Source organism: Vigna angularis, chromosome 8 (assembly GCF_016808095.1).
Source record: "Vigna angularis cultivar LongXiaoDou No.4 chromosome 8, ASM1680809v1, whole genome shotgun sequence".
Taxonomy (NCBI): domain Eukaryota; kingdom Viridiplantae; phylum Streptophyta; class Magnoliopsida; order Fabales; family Fabaceae; genus Vigna; species Vigna angularis.
In genome coordinates this window covers 824,754-841,898 of record NC_068977.1, presented here as the reverse complement: position 1 = coordinate 841,898, position 17,145 = coordinate 824,754, and the positions used below count along the sequence as shown (strand labels likewise).

General features: G+C 34.9%; 2 protein-coding genes across 3 annotated transcripts; both read right to left on the bottom strand.

Moving 5' to 3' along the window:
* Positions 1-335: 335 nt before the first annotated feature.
* Positions 336-5,706, bottom strand: LOC108346063 (protease Do-like 1, chloroplastic). 2 transcript variants are annotated; one of them, XR_008244875.1, is made up of 9 exons: positions 5,253-5,706; positions 5,024-5,146; positions 3,596-3,767; positions 3,062-3,099; positions 2,479-2,677; positions 2,199-2,351; positions 1,801-1,935; positions 795-928; positions 336-649 (listed from the first exon to the last, which is right to left on the bottom strand). XR_008244875.1 is itself a non-coding variant. In XM_017585006.2 (8 exons), the coding sequence occupies exons 1-8, from the start codon at positions 5,627-5,629 to the stop codon at positions 572-574; spliced, it is 1,275 nt and encodes a 424-aa protein (XP_017440495.1). In that variant the 5' UTR covers positions 5,630-5,705; the 3' UTR covers positions 336-571. The 2 variants fall into 2 exon arrangements, 1 of the variants encoding a protein (XP_017440495.1); XM_017585006.2 differs by lacking the exon at positions 795-928 and having other exon boundaries at positions 5,253-5,705.
* Positions 5,707-7,572: 1,866 nt separating this feature from the next.
* On the bottom strand, positions 7,573-16,510 carry LOC108346152 (uncharacterized). Its single transcript, XM_017585171.2, has 13 exons — positions 16,075-16,510; positions 15,899-15,966; positions 15,229-15,282; positions 14,526-14,609; positions 14,319-14,404; positions 13,693-13,773; positions 12,659-12,780; positions 12,316-12,357; positions 11,677-11,753; positions 11,505-11,595; positions 11,342-11,423; positions 8,108-8,180; positions 7,573-7,894 (listed from the first exon to the last, which is right to left on the bottom strand). The coding sequence occupies exons 1-13, from the start codon at positions 16,315-16,317 to the stop codon at positions 7,726-7,728; spliced, it is 1,272 nt and encodes a 423-aa protein (XP_017440660.1). The 5' UTR covers positions 16,318-16,510; the 3' UTR covers positions 7,573-7,725.
* Positions 16,511-17,145: the final 635 nt, after the last annotated feature.

The following is a 17,145-nucleotide window of genomic DNA, read 5'->3' as shown; positions in this document are numbered from 1 at the left end:
TTTATTAAATAGATCCATTTGGATCAGACTTTTCCTTAATCTTTTAAAGAATAAACTAATGAATTTATTTTATCTGATACATTATAATAATTCAAAATAAAATTTATTCAATCTGTATTGTTTGTCACCTCTACTTAAATTTATTGTTTAGAAACTAAAATTATTTCAGTACCTTAAATTTTGGTTTTTGAGACTAAATTTATAATGAAGTTTGAGAGGCGGATAATTTTCTTTTTAAATTGTGGGAAATTAAAATCATGTTTACTTGTCTGAAAAAAGATGATAAAAGGAACAAAACCATTTCAGCAAAGAGAATAAAATGTGACACAATGAGCATACCCCTTGTATGAAATTGTATGGGGGCAAAATAGAACTGCCAAATTATATTATGTTTAAGAGTGAAAAAGTTAAAGGATGATGAGCTTTCAGTTCCATAGTATGTATATATATATATATGTACAATTGGAGCTGTTTATGAAGCAAGATACAACAACTAAAGAATACCCATAAAACAGCTTCATTCACTCTCTGGTAATCGCATGTGAATTGTATATATACATAATCCTTGTGATCATGATTCATCAGGTTTTGGCTCCAGAATGACAGGGATCTTCTCCTTGTGATCACCTCTCAAAACCTCAACAATCACCTGAATAGCAACACCATTAACCATTAAACTAGGAAAATAAAGTAGCTTCAAATTGAGTCTCTCAATGCAAGTTATTTAGCACAGGGTGAGATGTTTTACATAGAAGCAATTCAACACCAAGTTTAAAAACAGATTAAGAAAATACATAGGTCTTATACGCTGGATTTCCCTTGGGTATCCCACTCAGCATGAACTTTCGATAAGGTCATTTGATTAGAATTTGTTCTGAACAAGACTCAAGATTCAGTGATGTATGGAAGAGGACCGAGTCAGGACTTTCTGTTGAGACATAATATATCACACTTTTAACATTATAAGTAGGTAAATCGTAAAATTAAAGTATGACCTGACATATAAGTTGAATTTCTATGCACTATTAATAAATATTTTTTACTGTTAGTCAATAAAATACTATGCCAAATATGATCTTTAAAAATAGTTATTATATAAGTAAACAGATTTATATTCCATAACAAGATGTGATTGATAACAGTATGAAGAACCTTTACACTGTAGTGCATTCTAATCAAATTCATAAAACATAAGTCAAGAAGTATTATGACCAATATTGGTTAAAAAAAGTATATTCAGAATATGTGCATCAGTCAGGTTTGGGATGATTGAAGTATAATCCAAACTCATCCTTGAAACAACTTGGTCTAATTTCTAAAATCTGAACCTGTTAAAATTAGCTTTGACTGTGGTTAGTGAGACAGAACAGTATTAAACAGCCATAAAACTAGATAGCCCTTTCGTTCCATTCTTCCAAGATTTTCATTTTTCTGTTGATTATTACTATTCAGACGAACTTATATGTTATTATGATACACATGTTACAATAAAAGTTTGTACGGACAAGAGAGAATACGATGTTTTGATTTGAATCTTTCCAGACTGACCAAATATTAAAAGGGTGTATTATATACTACCTCCGGGACTATAATTTAAGGTTTTTTTACATAGATTAAGAATAACCATAAATATGCTGCCATGTCAAACATATGCTTAAACACACATTGAAGGTAAATTTGTAAATGTTCTTGCATCATATTTTTATTTGCTTTAGAAATCCAGGATCTAGTAATAGTTTTGAAAATAGAAAAGTTATACATTTTTGAAGAAACAATAGAACAGTTGAATCAGCATCATACCTTTTCACCTACTTTACACTGGTCAAGAATTCTGTACAAATCACTTCCATTAGTAACCTTCTTGTCATTCACAGACGTTATGATGTCACCTAAAATGAGTCTACCATACGAGTCACGCTTTGTTGATTGCAGGCCCTGAAAACTAGAAATTAGCCAGGCTCCATTGAAAGATTGTAGTTTAGTAAATTAAGATAAAGCAAATCAGTATTAGTTTTAATATGTGATAATGAAGCTTAGGATGTGTTAGTGGCATTAACATTTTTAGTGACTAGCTTTAGTGGAAGTAAAGAGGCCAAGTTTATATTAACATGAAATCTATGACCCTATTCGGCGCATATAGCTGAAATTTCGTAATGAATTTCCCCTTTCGTATAAAAATAATCTTTGATCAAACTTACTGCTTTCCCAGCAGGACCATTGGCAGGAGCATCTAACACAAGCACTCCACTTACACCCAACTGCTCCACAGACTGATCTGGAGCAAACTTAATCCCTAAAATAGGTCTTGTAACCTTCCCAAACTTCACCAATTGGTCAACAATACCATTTACCTGAATATATAGAACAACAAGCACATTAGCAATTTTATTCAGAGGATTACTATGTTTCCATAAAAAGTTGTCCCCTGAAGAAAGAATTGGATATATAAATTAAAAACAAGTCAAAGTAAGAACTCACAGTGTCCACTGGAATAGAAAATCCAACACCAGAGGATGCGCCAGATGGAGAATATATGGCTGTATTTATCCCAATGAGGTTTCCAGAACTATCTAAGAGAGGCCCTCCGCTGTTACCAGGATTAATTGCTGCATCTGTCTGAATAACATCTTGAATTGGACGACCGGTTGCAGCAGAACTAATTTCTCGCCTAAGACCACTGTTGAAGACATATGTATCAGTGAAACACAATCAACACAAAAGAAACATAAAAAGGAAAGACAGAGTAACCACCTTTCAAGTTATCAAGTATCAGCACAATGATGTGAACATTTGAAAAACAGTATTAACCTAAAGAATACCATGCTTAAAAAGTTGAGATTTCGAGGGAAAGAGATGGGAAGATGTTGTATTAACTATAACACATTTATTCTTGAAAGGGATTAATGGCATCCCACTTCTAGACTCCTTAATATAAAAGGTTTGATTCACAAATGTATAATCTGGCACGAGGAAATAAAAAGGAATAGCAAAGTAGAAACTGTTTTTCTAGGTAATGGGAGTTACATCAAAATATTCACTTCACAGTTTTAAGTTTTCATACCTGATGACCCCTGTTGTGAGTGTGTGATCTAGTCCAAACTGCAAGATGAGAATGAGGAATCATATTGGCATATTCAAGAAGAGTTCGTGGTGTCAATCATCAACAGAAAATAGCATTTGAGCCATGAATACAGCTCCATAAAGCAGTTTGGCAGCAATTACAAGGTACAATTTACAAATTTAGTAATTTTCTTCTTATCTTTCGAAAACAAGTCTGCCTTTACATCACAGGCATTCATAACTCAGATCTCCAATGCATTTTTTAACATGATATTTTGCATACACATTTACAACTGGAGCAGGAAATGCTGACTAAATAATTATATAATTATACAAACTACATAATAGATTAAATGAGACAAATGTTAAAAGTATGATTTAAGTAGAACAAAATCCACCTGCTTATAAAAATTCTAGCTAAAGCTCCAATTAATATTAGATTCAACCAGGATTGCCATCATTTCTTTATATTGGAAAATTCATAGATAATGAATATTTACAACACAATATGCATTGATCGGTATGGACAACGCACCGGGTTCCCAATGGCATAAACCTTCTGACCAACAAGCAAGTCAGCAGAGACCCCAATAGGTATAGGCCTGAGCTTGTCACTTGGTGCCTCGACACGCAGCACAGCAACATCCTTGTCTTGGTCAAAACCAACAACTTTGGCATCATAAGTTGACTGGTCAGCTAGAGTGACCCTGCACATAACTAGCATGTCTTTGAATAGGAGTAATCACTTCACTGAAGTCATCACAACACATACATCAATCTATCAGCAAACTTTCTATGTTATGAATTCACTTCTCAATGCCAGGAAAAGTTGCAATGCAAACACACCCAAACGTGTTGAAGGAGGTGTAAATGTACAAAGTAACACACAATTATCACCTCCCTTTTGTTTTAATACAAGGTTACTTATACACCCTCGGTCCCTGATTACAACAAATTGTCTTGAAATTTCTCTGTCGTTTTCTAATCATCCCAAGCATCAATTATTGTTTTACCATAATATCCTTAAAAATTTTGTTCACAAATAAATAATAAATGTTATGAATTGTCTACTTCTCTCTTATCAAGATAGAAGAATTGGAGGGTTAATTTCATAATTTAAGGCTTCACTCTCTCTCAATTGATTAATTGTTCAAGAGAAAGTTTGAAAAAACTTAATTACTGCCAACTTAATGTCACTACCTAAATTAACCAACTTTCTTAATAATTGTGAATTAGTTATCAAAGTTTCATATTTAGGAATATAATTCGTTTAGCAATAGATATATGTCACATTGCACATAATATTAAAATATTTGGCCGCATAACTAAAAAGTTCCTATTTGTCAGCATAATACCACTCAAAGGTCAAGACCAGACTAGAAGCGGCGGAAAAGAAAAGGTACAAGCCTGAGAAACTGGATCAAAAGATGCCAAAAGTAAAAAGAATTTAATTAAAATACACTGATAGGATAAAAAAGAATTCCCATGTATATGGTAAGATTGTTGCCCTTTGTCATAATTATTTTTAAAATGACATCTAGAATGACTTTTTATTGGCTAAAAGTGTAAAAATCTTTACACTAACCGTGCAAGAAAATTAACCCAAAAAAAAAAGAATTTCATTAGAAAACAAAGACATTGTAAAGTTTATTCTTACTCTGTCATCCAATTACAAATTCTCATATACAGTAAGATTAGTTAATTACTTTAAAGACCGTATTTAGGATGATTCCTATTTAGTTAAAATTGTAAAAACGAATACATTGACACAATACATACATAACAAACTCTCATATTTATTTCCTTCCCTGTTATCCAATTACAATTTCTTAAATTTAGTAAAATTGATTAACGCTCCAAATACCTCTAGGACGATTTTTCATTAGTTGAAATTGAAAAAAAAAATCTGTACATTGACCACTAATAAAAAAAACAAAATAATCAAAAGAAAAAGAATACCCACTTGAGATCAGAGGCACCACGAATAACGTGATAATTGGTCACAATATGACCATCCTTATCCCAAACAAAGCCAGACCCGGATCCCTGGGGAACCTCCAAGACGTCCAGCGTGAATGCATCCTGCCTAAACACAACACCCCACGTTGAGAAACCCAAAGACAAAGCAAAAGGGTCAACGAAAAACCATTCAAAGACAACTTTTGAAGAGGATCGATAAAAGGGGTAGCTACTTGACAGCAAGGTTGGTTATGTAGACAACAGAGGGAGTGTTCTCTTGGAAGAGGCGAACGGTGGCGAGTTCGTCGGACTGGAGCTTCCGCGGCGAGGTGACGACGAAGGCGGCGGCGGAGTCGGCGTTGGAAACGAGGAGAGTGAAGGAGAGGGCGAGGGAAGTGCAGAGAAGGAGAAGAGGTTTGGGAATGGAGAGTTTGGGTAAAAGGGGTATTGTGAGTTTTGGTGATGGGAGGCGAAGGAGGAAAAGGTTGGGAGTGTGAAGATGAAGGGTTTTGGAAAGGTGAATTGTTGTGGTGGGTTTGATGGTTGAAGAACGAAAGAGTGAAGAAGAAGGAGAATGGAAGCGTGTGGAAATGAGTGAACAAGTGGCCATGGTTTTTGCTTGGACAGAGGAATGGTCTCTGTTTATGCTAAATGGTTGGATCAGTTTGGGTCTGCTCTAGTGTTGTCAACGTGTGAAGGAGCTTCGGTTAAATAACAATTTATTATTATTTAGCTAAATATTGTGGATCAATAATGAAATTTGTTTGAAAAATGATACAACTTTTGAAAATTAAGATTAATTTTGAAATTAGTTATTCTTGCCTCACATGTTATGATTGTTAAGTGGATCTTGTTTTATTACATAAAACAAAAGCATGCATAAAATTATTCTTCCCTTGCTAAAACACAACTTCAATAGTTATTGAATATTTGTTATTGTCATTCTAACTGCATTACATCTTATATATTGAAAATTATTGAAACAATCAATATTGATAGGATATAGATGTTCTTAGGTTAAATAAAAATAACTTTTTTAAAAAAGTATACTTGTAAAGTTTTTTTTTTAATTCTGAAAGTACTTGTAATCTTGATACATACATATATATATATATATATATATATATATAGATAGATAGATAGATTATTACAAAACCAGAACAAACATTTTGGAGATTGTTTGAACGAGAACTGAGACTTTTGTCTTTCCCTTTTCTAATCAAGGAGATTTATGTTTTTAGATCTCAATAATTTCTTTATTTTTCTGTTTCTTCCTTTCCCCGCAGTGATAAAATTGACCTTTAAAAGTCCTATATAATTTGAAATTAATTTTTACGTATTCGTTAATATTTTTTTTTCAAAGTAGTTCATAGTAAGAATTTTCAGAATGATATTTTTTAAACAAACTAAAATTTATTCTAAAATATTCTTTCCCAAATGATATTTATAAAGTAATAAATTTTTATTTATAAAAAAAAATGACATTTTGCAAATATAATTGTAGAGAAAAAACATTTGGAAAAAATATCCTAAAATCTTTCAGAACTTTTTTTTTACAATAATAATAAAACGTTTTTAAATGAAAAATGTAAAATATTTTAAAGTAATATCTGAAAATTTAAGAATATAATTTTTCCAAAATATATAGTCTGAAATTTATTTTAACACATTCTTAATAACAACTTCCCAAAATTGTCAAATTTTAAAATAAAACTTATCATTCTGTACAGATGCAGTGAAATTACGGATTTACAAAAAGGTAAAAGCCCGAGACTTTTCAAGCAAAGCGGTTCAAAACTTAAAAGCAACCTCTGTAGGCATTTATGTAGTCTTTACTCCCTTACCCGTTTATTTTAATACTTTCTTTTGACAAAAGTACTCTTCTGAAAACTAGTCTAAAAAATTGCAACGTACCACTGCTAATTACATTATAGAAACTAGTTTCCTTAAGATAATTATATTTCACTACATTACAGAAAATAGTATTCATAATCTATTAAAACAAAACTACATTATGTTAAAACAAAACTACATTATGTTAAAACATTAACTACATTATGTTTCTATGATGCATTAAAACATAATTACATAAACAAACTATAAACTGGTTTGCGTACTGTCTGCAACATGTGAAAAAATGTATAATTTAAAGGAGATGACTTGGGTGAAGGAAACGCTAGTGAAAGAGAAGGATGCAGGGGAGGGAAAAGAAAATGGAGAGGAGCAATGGGTTGCCAATAAGAAGGGAAAGAGGGAGAATTGTGAAGAATAAAAATGGGATTGCAAAATGAAAGGTCTTCTTCCTTCTTAAGGCAACCCATTTGAATAACAGATTAACTCCTTAACAACTTGGCAATCACAGACAGTTTATAACATAGCAGTGGCATCTTCCTCCTCTATCCGGAAAAATCTCAGCCAACATACTCTTTGATTATGGAAAGGTAAATTGGAAATGTGAAACTTTCATTCTAGATTAACCTTTTCATTATAAAAGGTGAGGGTTGATATTTTTGGGATGCATGCATGAAGAGGCCCAAAATCGAAAGCAAGATGTATCATAAAAAATTATGCATTTGGTAGATATTATAGTCAATGATTGTACGCACTGTTCTACACTAATTCTCATGAAAGCAATTCCACTGGCCACTCCTAAATAAGAATGGTGCCCTTAGCCGCAGTAGAAAAAAATATAAAGCTAACAAGATATTACAAAATTTTATCAAAAGGTCGTAATTCTTTAGGTAAGCCGTCAAAATGTCCAGCGTCTATGTCAGATTGAAACATAGGTCGCTTTCCTGTTTCCCAGATAATGCCCTCTGCTAAGTGCTCCTTGCTTGGCGTGAGCATTACAAAATTGGGATCAGCTCTTTGATAACTGTAAACAAGCAAAAGCGAAGGTGAAAATTAACCGGTGTAAGATACAAATTTTGAAAGAGTACATTGATTCTATTCCACCAGCTCATTATAAAAAAGAAAGGTAAAGCTGAATGATACAATAATATTTTATCATGCAGTAGCATGGGTAGGGATTCATTTCATAGAAGCATATACTTTATTGAATAAGACATATAAGATAAATGAAACGAACCTGGCTTCTCTGAGGCTCTCACTTTGGATGCCAAATCCGTATTGCATTTTACCATCACCACGATCTCTAGTGGCTACATACAGAATAACAAGACATTCTCAGCACTTCAATCATCCAGTACCAGGATCATTGATCGTACTTTATTTAGAATCAACCCCCAACCCACTCTCCCAAAAAAAAGTCTGAAAGAAACTTCATTCCTTAACTGAGATACTAATTATAATCTTGGTATACCATTTACATTTAAATTTAATTAAATCTACCACATATAATCAGACTTTACTTGCAGATTTTTTTTTGCAAAATGGCCCCTGGCGGTCCCAACATAGGATCAGGCGAGGCTAAAATATATGGTTTGTTTTAAAGTATAGGTTAGACTTGAGATTGAAAAAAAATAATTCTTGAGGGTTTAATTGATCCCTCTCATAATCTTCTAACACTGAACATACAAATTGTATGGGTCAAGCTTGGAATAAATAAACACAATCCAACAAAATCAACTTGTCTAAAATGTCAAGACAATAGACGTGGTAACTTTGGCTCCAAACAAGATGCACATATGCTTCAGACCATCAAGAGAGAATGTCTATAAACCAAATTGGACTCACAAACCAGCGTAACCAAAGAGACTCCTCATAAGCTTATGGAGAATAATATTGGACAACCACGAAACTTCATCTAGCACCATGAACCTTCAAGTAATGACTTTGACAAAGTTGATTTCCATCAAAAGTGAATGACAAGTGGTAGACAGCGACAAACTACAGAAACTGGATTGCCATCAAGTAAGGATGGGACCTGCATGACTAAAAGCAATAAACTACAAAGACTGAATTCCATCGAGAAAGGATGGAGCTTGTAGTGGTTAAAAGCGACAAATTACAGGGATTAAATTGCCATCAGTGACTGATGGAGCCTGTAGTGGTTGAAAGCGACCAAACTGCAGGGACTAAACTGCCATCAAGTAAGGATGGGGCCTGCAGTGACGGGAAACATACTCCCCTCACTGCAGGGACTAAATTGCCATTACTGACTGATGGGGCCTGCAGGGACTAAATTGCCATCACTGACTGATGAAGCCTGCAGGGACTAAATTACCATCACTGACTGATGGGGCCTGTAGTGGCTAGAAGCGACAAAACTACAGGGACTGCCATCACTAACTGACGAGATGATGGGGGCCTACAGTGGTTGAAAGGACAAAACTGCAGCAACTGTCATCATTGACTGATGGAGCATGTGGCTGGAAACATATTGCAGTGGTTGGAAGCATACTCCCCTTACGACAAACGACGGAAATGATGACACCGCCGATGACAAATCGTGAAAGTGGAAGATCATAATGATCTCTTTTATTCATCAAAGCATCCAAAAATAGATCTAATAAGGGACTGGTGAAATTGTTTGACTAAGATTCTGAATCTGGCTAGAAATAAACTCCCCCTCATGCCATGAGGAACTTTCAACCTATGACTTTGGTGTTGAAATTCCTTGGTGTTAACCAACTAATAGCACTAACTCTCCTTGGAGACTTATAAATAAATGACACAAGCCATCAGGAACATCACAGCTACTACAATACGCAAAGCTAAACAAATATTATGAAAGGAGGCTAAGAAACAATGCTGAAACAAAGGTATAATGCTCAAATAGAGAGTTTTTTTTTATTTGGTCGAGCGAGACGAACGACAGTGACGCCGTGTGATTCCGACACCGGAAAGGTGGCGTGTGACAAACAAGCACCGGAAGCTTATCAGAGAGAAGTCATGCGTGACAAGATGAGAATGAGGCAATGACTAGGGATGGGTCGCACTCCTCGAGGCGCACAAAACCCCTAACTTCGACAGAGAAAATGTGACAATGGCGGAGGCGAACGTCGGACAAATGTGGCGCACATGACGGCACCTGGATGAGAACTAGCCCTCTCGCTCAATGAGGCGATCCAGATCACTAGTCGTCGGACTAAACTGTGGCAGCAGATGGCAACGGAGGACAATAGACGGTGGTTGGCAGCGGACGGTGGTCGGCAGCGGACAGCTACGGACGGTGGGAAACAACAGATAGCGACAGACAATGACGAACGACGTCGGGAATAGAAGTTGATGGTGACAAACTTCTACAACTCCTCACAGTGGCAAAACAGTGCTAGATGGACAACGACAAATGGCACCAGACAACGACAAACAATGTCAAACAACGACAAACAGCGCCTAGACAGCAGCAAACGGTGCCTGAACAACGGCAAACGGCGCCTGGACATCGGTAAACGGTGCCAGACAGCGGCAAACAACGCTAGACAGCGACAAACAACACTGGACAACGACAAACAGTGCTTAACAGTTGCAGACAACAACTAACGTTTGAAGACTAGACAAAATTCAGAACGAAACTGCTCATTTAGGTATTTTCGAAAAGATGAAATTTTTAAGGCCGCCAGGTGCCAGCATCGCCATCGGCGGCAACAAAGACAAAGTAGGAAAAGACTCAGACAACCTGCTCTGATACCAACTTAAGATTGAAAAAAAATAATTCTTGAGGGTTTAATTGATCCCTCTCATAATCTTCTATTTATAAAAATAAATTGATACAAGAGTACATGATAATTAGGTTAACCTTATTAGACACAATATAATCATAATAAATAAGGTAACTCTAGACACAATATAATCATGATAAATAAGGTAACTCTAGACACGATGTAATCATGATAAATAGGGTAACCTTAGATATAATATAATCATGATAAATAAGGTAATCCTAGACACAATATAATCATGATAAATAGGGTAAATATTCTAACAGTTAGGTTGGATTATTAAATTTATTTAGTTGGCCCTAGAGCTGGGTCAAGCTGCTCGTTTTGACAGCCCTAGCAAGCAGATACCTAAAAAATGATATTACAGAGGTAGTACTCACTAGTCATCCAGAAAATAATACACCACATAAACAAATCTTGCAGTGGGAAACAGGCCATCTAACGAACTTGATACTTTAATATGGGACAGGGGCTGAAGTAGGACTAGAACTTTCGGTGACCAAAACTAAAAAAGCAGAATCATGATATAAAACTTAATTTTTATGCTAGATATTGGTGTTGACCCTTGATCATCATATCATGACTACATAGGTGTTGGCCTCATAATACACACATGCTAAACAAGTCCCGGTAGCACTAAAGAAAGGAGCAGGATAAAGAACTGAAGCAAGATTGAGTAGAACAATCAGTCAAGACACCTGAAATACTGAGAGTGAAGGAAGGTTTCCACCATGACTTGAATGCAAGTGCCATAGATGAGCTACGAGGTCCAACCTTTGCCTGAAAAGATGAGAAATAATCCACTTAGATGCATCATATATAATCTATATAAATCTGCTTAACATTGCATCTGTTTTCTACCTTCAGCAAGAAATTTTTATTAGCCTGCCAGGATGCACCTATTTGAAAGCTGGCGTCTGAGATATTGTTTGCTGCTATGGCTTCATCAACACTGACACAGAAAATTAGATTGTACCACATTGGTTCGACTGCAATAAGTTTGAATATATCTGTTTAGAGCTAAAAAGAATACCTTGTAAGTAACTCAAACCCAAAGTCAAGGTAGTTTGTAATTCCAACAACAGAATTCTCTTCAAGAGGGTTCTTCACCTGTTCAAATCATGCTTATGACTTTCAGTATAATATATTGATTTAACAAGAAACTATATCAGCCAGTTTACTACAACTCCAAAAGAAAACTCGAGTGAGGGTAAATTTTAACAAGAATAAATAAGTAATAATGGAATTCTATAAGCATTACGGTATCTAATCACAAGGAAAATATCCAAAATATAACTAAAAATAGGCCCAGGTCTTGAGTAAAGAAGCTTCTGATTCAAAAAACTTTTCATGCAGTGACCTCAACTCAGAAACTTATGAAAACTTAAGTACTGTTGGTATCCCAAGGCTAACGTTCACTCTTGAAAACTAGTAAAGAAAAAGGAAAAATTAATTACATGTACGGCACTACAAAGATCAGATACATGTACAGCTTTTTTAGAAAACCAAGGAAAACCCATTAGTATGTAATTTAATTTTAAGAGATGCGACTAACTTCCATAAATCTAGACATCACCATGTTTGCAAAAATGAAAAATGAGACACTAATATGAAGACAGAGAACCACTCAGAAGATAATGGAATGAAAGAGAGCAAAGACAGAAGAACATACCCTTCTTTGAACAACCATGTGTTGATAGAATGAGGCAATAAACTGCAGATTATTTAGACTTTGAAATTTCAGTACAAATGCTTCTCAAAATATCAATCAGAACTACACAAATCATAGGTTAGGACAAACAAATGCTAAGGTGCATTTAATATAAGCGGTTTAAAACAAAAATTAAGACTTATGCTAAGTTACTAATGATTAGGGAAATTTTTAAACATCAATTTCTTACAAGTCACAAAACTTTCCATTTTAATATGTCAAACTATTATATTACCATCAAATGACATTAGCATAAGAATTAATTAAATGCCAAAACATAACCAATTTATGTATGTGGACAAACCTGAGAGCTTTTGACAAGCTCGAGGTTGAAATTGAAGGATGGACACAATGGGCTGCCTGATCCAACACCATAGCCCAAAGCACAACTCCAGTTCGTTAAATTTGAAAGCTTGGCATTTCGTTCTAAAATAGAACACAGGTTAGTATGCATGTATTCATATCCTTATTGCATTCAAATTAATACAATTTAGATAAATATGTTTCTAGAGTTCGGGATTTTGGGATTGTTTGGGTTCATCAATAAAAACCAAATTACTAAAACTAAAATTTAATAAAGCACGAATTCAAGTTCTCCAATCCTATTACAAATGCAGGAAGAAAAAAAGAGAAATTGACAGAAAAGAAAAAGCATATATGCAAACAATTTTATTGAATCCAACACCAGGTGAAAGAATCTTTCTTCGCAAGTTTCTTTTTCATACAAATGTCTAATTGTTTGAGTGAATCCTTCCATCTTTATTCTCCATATTTATCTAATTGACCCCCTTCAACTAACTAACCACTCTAACTGCCCCTAACTGTCGTTGCTCTACTGTGACCAATTATAAGTGCTTAGATCTTTTTCACTCTGTCCATTGCTCCACCTTTCATGGATGTAGTTGGAACTGTACATGCATGTGCAAATACACATACACTTGGAGGTAAACACACAATTCAGGTATTGCGCAGGTTCCATTATAAAATCTAAATATAATGCAAACGCTCAACATTAATAAATTAACATACTGACTAGATGATTGATGCAACAATGTCAACTTTCTGGTGAATGCAAGATAGTACTTTTCAACTTTGGCCTATCATTTACTTACAAAATACAAAAGCAAACATCTTTAGGTCAATATATTCAATGAAAATCAAGTTCAAAACAGCATGACACTAACTACCAGAAAGGTAACCATAGTTCAATATACATACCATAGAGAAACCAAAAAATTAAAAATTAATTTAAAAACCCAGTGATGTAGTAATTTTAATTAGAAAAAATCAACACATAAAGAAATATTTCTAAAGGAGTAAAATATGTGTAGTTCTTACTTTGCGGTTCAAACTGCACCCCAGCAGTCACCCTTCCCATCTTGCTTACCAACCATGCACTTTTTGGTAATTCGTCTTTCACTGCAATGTATGACAGTAACACGGCAAAGTTTATTTCTATTGTTTCTCCAAGTGATCATAAATCAATATTTGAAAAAATATATAACAAAATGTAAAATTTAGTGATCATGGAAAAACAATTAAAACTTCAAATGCCAGATGAAAAGGCACCACCTATATATAAATCTCATATATTTAATTCATATATAATGAATAAGACGGATGCTAACCAGTCTAACTAATTAAGGATGTCAAAAGTAGAAAGTTTTTATTACCGTGCTTTCCTATAAAAACTGCTTCTTATTGAAACCTTAATTAGTCTATAGAGAGCACTGGTTGACAAGATCCTAATTAAAAACATGTTTAGAAAAATATAAGAAGATGGTCGGCTTTTGAAAAAAGAAGGAAAAAAATCAATTTTATTAGTTCTTAGAAGCTAGAAAGTGTAGCTTATTAAAAAAAAAGAATATGTAAAAGAATTATATCATACAAGCACTTTTATTCAAAACTTATTCATTCGCACCCTAAATATGGTCAAAGGTCATTGGCAAAAACCAGGGACCTACAGGCAAAAGGCATAAGTGTGACTCCAAAGGATAGATTTCCAGAACCATATCTCAACCCCATCAGGCCATAATCTTGGGAGCTTTCTCTGTAGAATTGATTAACTTGGTCAACATTGTATATTGCAATCCATGTCAGACGTGCATGCTACAATAAGATCCTAAGTACCTAACACCTGTTTCTGCCACCATCATCAAACGAAAACACACCTTTTCTTCAACAGTAAAGGGAACACTCCGAAAGCCCCAAATCCATATTTGGAATAGAAAGCACACGATCTCATCTGCAAAATCCTGAATATACAGACCACACAACATTCATAATTCCAAATAGATGCATTGTGCATTTTAGGATCAAGGACGTCAGGGAAAGAGAAGGGAGTGTAAATGCTAGTAAAACTTTCAATACATGCTCTATTACTAGATTTCGTTTCACCCCCAACAAATAACCTTGATCCACACCCTATTTAGTGGGATCCATATTTCATTCACCTAATCATAAGAGAGTGCGCAGAAGAATAATTACTATTTCTACATATAGTATTCATATTCACAAAATGAATAAGGAATTATTTGAAAGTTTTATTATAAGATAGTTGTAGTTCTTTAAATGAATTTAAATATTATTCTTCAATGAAAATTGAAGTTTCACCTCAGTACCCGATGCTGACCTTAAGTATCGACCTTCAGTGTACTATTAGTTACAGAGCTAAATCCCCAATTCTCATTGGACAGCAATGCCAAAAATAAATTAACCAACTCAATCTGAGTATTGTCCTTCATTATAAATAATTTCCTTATTCCTTTCATTCTAAAAAACTCAGTCTCATGTTTGAAGTGAAAAAAAACACATTTGTTTTACTTCCATTTCCTAAACAGATCCTCAGAATTCGTTCAAGTTAGAGTTACTTACGGATCAGATGTGGATACATAAAGGTCCATAAACGTATGAGGATCGTTAACATCACTGCACACTCAACAAAAACCACAAACAATTCAAGTTACTCAACAGATTGCAGAATAGGAATGACAACAAAAAAAATCCAAACAAACAAGGTTTTAAAAATGGTCCCAGAAATCCAATTCAACCACAACAGCAAGGTTTTTAAAGTGTCATCAATGTAATTCTCTTAAAGTAGATTTCAATTCTACAAAACCAGCGTAAGATGAGAATTACCTATCATTAATCCATATAAAACTTCCAACACACTCCTTTAGGTCATTTATGTCATGGATGAGACATCTCGAAGTTTGCAGAAATAGTATCGTAATATGATCTAATGAAGTTTATTGGACATATTAGTCCTGTGCTCCATATGTCCTGTCCTTAGCACACGAAGGAAGTATATACATTTATGTTCTAGTGAAGTTATATATATGAGGATATTTTATTCTTATATGAGGATCAATTTCATCTTGTAAGGCTAAGTAAAACTTATCCAAAATCTACGAGTAATTATAGTGACATAAGTTGCCTTTATACACAATATTAAGGAACGCCACGAAACAACATTTGTCCGCTGTTTCCCACAATGTAAAGAAATGCAACAAAACTGCGACTGTGACAATTTAGAGAAGAAAACCTTTGCCAGCGAAACAACGCATCTCCCATGATGCTGTCGTTGGGCTTACGATCGAGAGGACCTGTAACCTAAACATGTCACAGCAATAGATAATAAACAAGTTTTTTTTTTCAGTTTCCGTATTACGCAAGTTTCTGAAACTAAAGAGAGGTGGGAGAGAAGACAGGAGAAGATACAGTGGCTATGAGATCGACGTGAGGATCATCGATTGGTTTGAGCATTAGTCGCGTGGTGAAGTGCCTGGCCTGGTGGAAATAGTCTTGGAAGAGCGAGGCGAGGGCGATCTTGCCAAAAGCGACATCGTAGGCGGAGTGAAGCATGCGGTTACGCGCGGCGATGGGAGGGAAGTCGAAGAGCGGAGGGACCAGCACCACCGGCGCCGGCGGCTTGGATTCTCTCGAGAACAACCACTTCCACATCGTTGTTCTAGGTTTCGAATCGAGGAGCAAAAGAATGAGTATGGTGGAGTGAAAGAACCTCAAGAACGAGAAGAACAAGCAGTTGGTTCTACGAAGGATTTCGTTAGGAATAGGTGCTCGCGCGCGCTATTTTCGCACCACCGCGACTACAATGACCCTGACGGTTTCAACTTCGAATGTGCATTTACCACATTGCCCCCTATGGATTCTTTTTTGGAGAAACAAATACCGGCTACTGGATTGGTCCAATTAGGATTAAGCCTTTACTCCCTGCACCTCATAATTAATACTGTCCTCTCTGGTAAAGACAAAAAGATCACAATATCATTAATCTATAATTTTAAAGTAAATATTGAAGAAAGGAAGAACCACCTTTAAAATAAAATAAGGTAAAAAATATGGGTGTACACTCAGTAATCCTTGTGAGTTTTTATTTAAGTCCTGAGGTTAACCCTGACCTCTTTTATACTTAGCTCATTTTTATTGACCCACATCTTAAAGGGGCTTTTTTAAAGGAGTGTCACTTCCTCCACCACCACATATTGGTACATGCATCTCTTTGTTACTTTTCTATCCTTCAATAATATTTAAACGGATGTTAACATCCGTGCACGGATATCGACATCCATTTAATAGACAAACGAATGTATATATATTTGCATTATATATCAAACTGTCAGGAACCAAAGCTTCTTGGATTCATAACTATACTTGTTTTCTTTTTTTAAGAAAGGAAAAATCTTGGGGTTTACTAATTAACAAAAAGGTATCCTTCATAAACAGAAACAAGCACAAAAAGTGGCATTCACCTGTTAGTGAGCCAGCAAC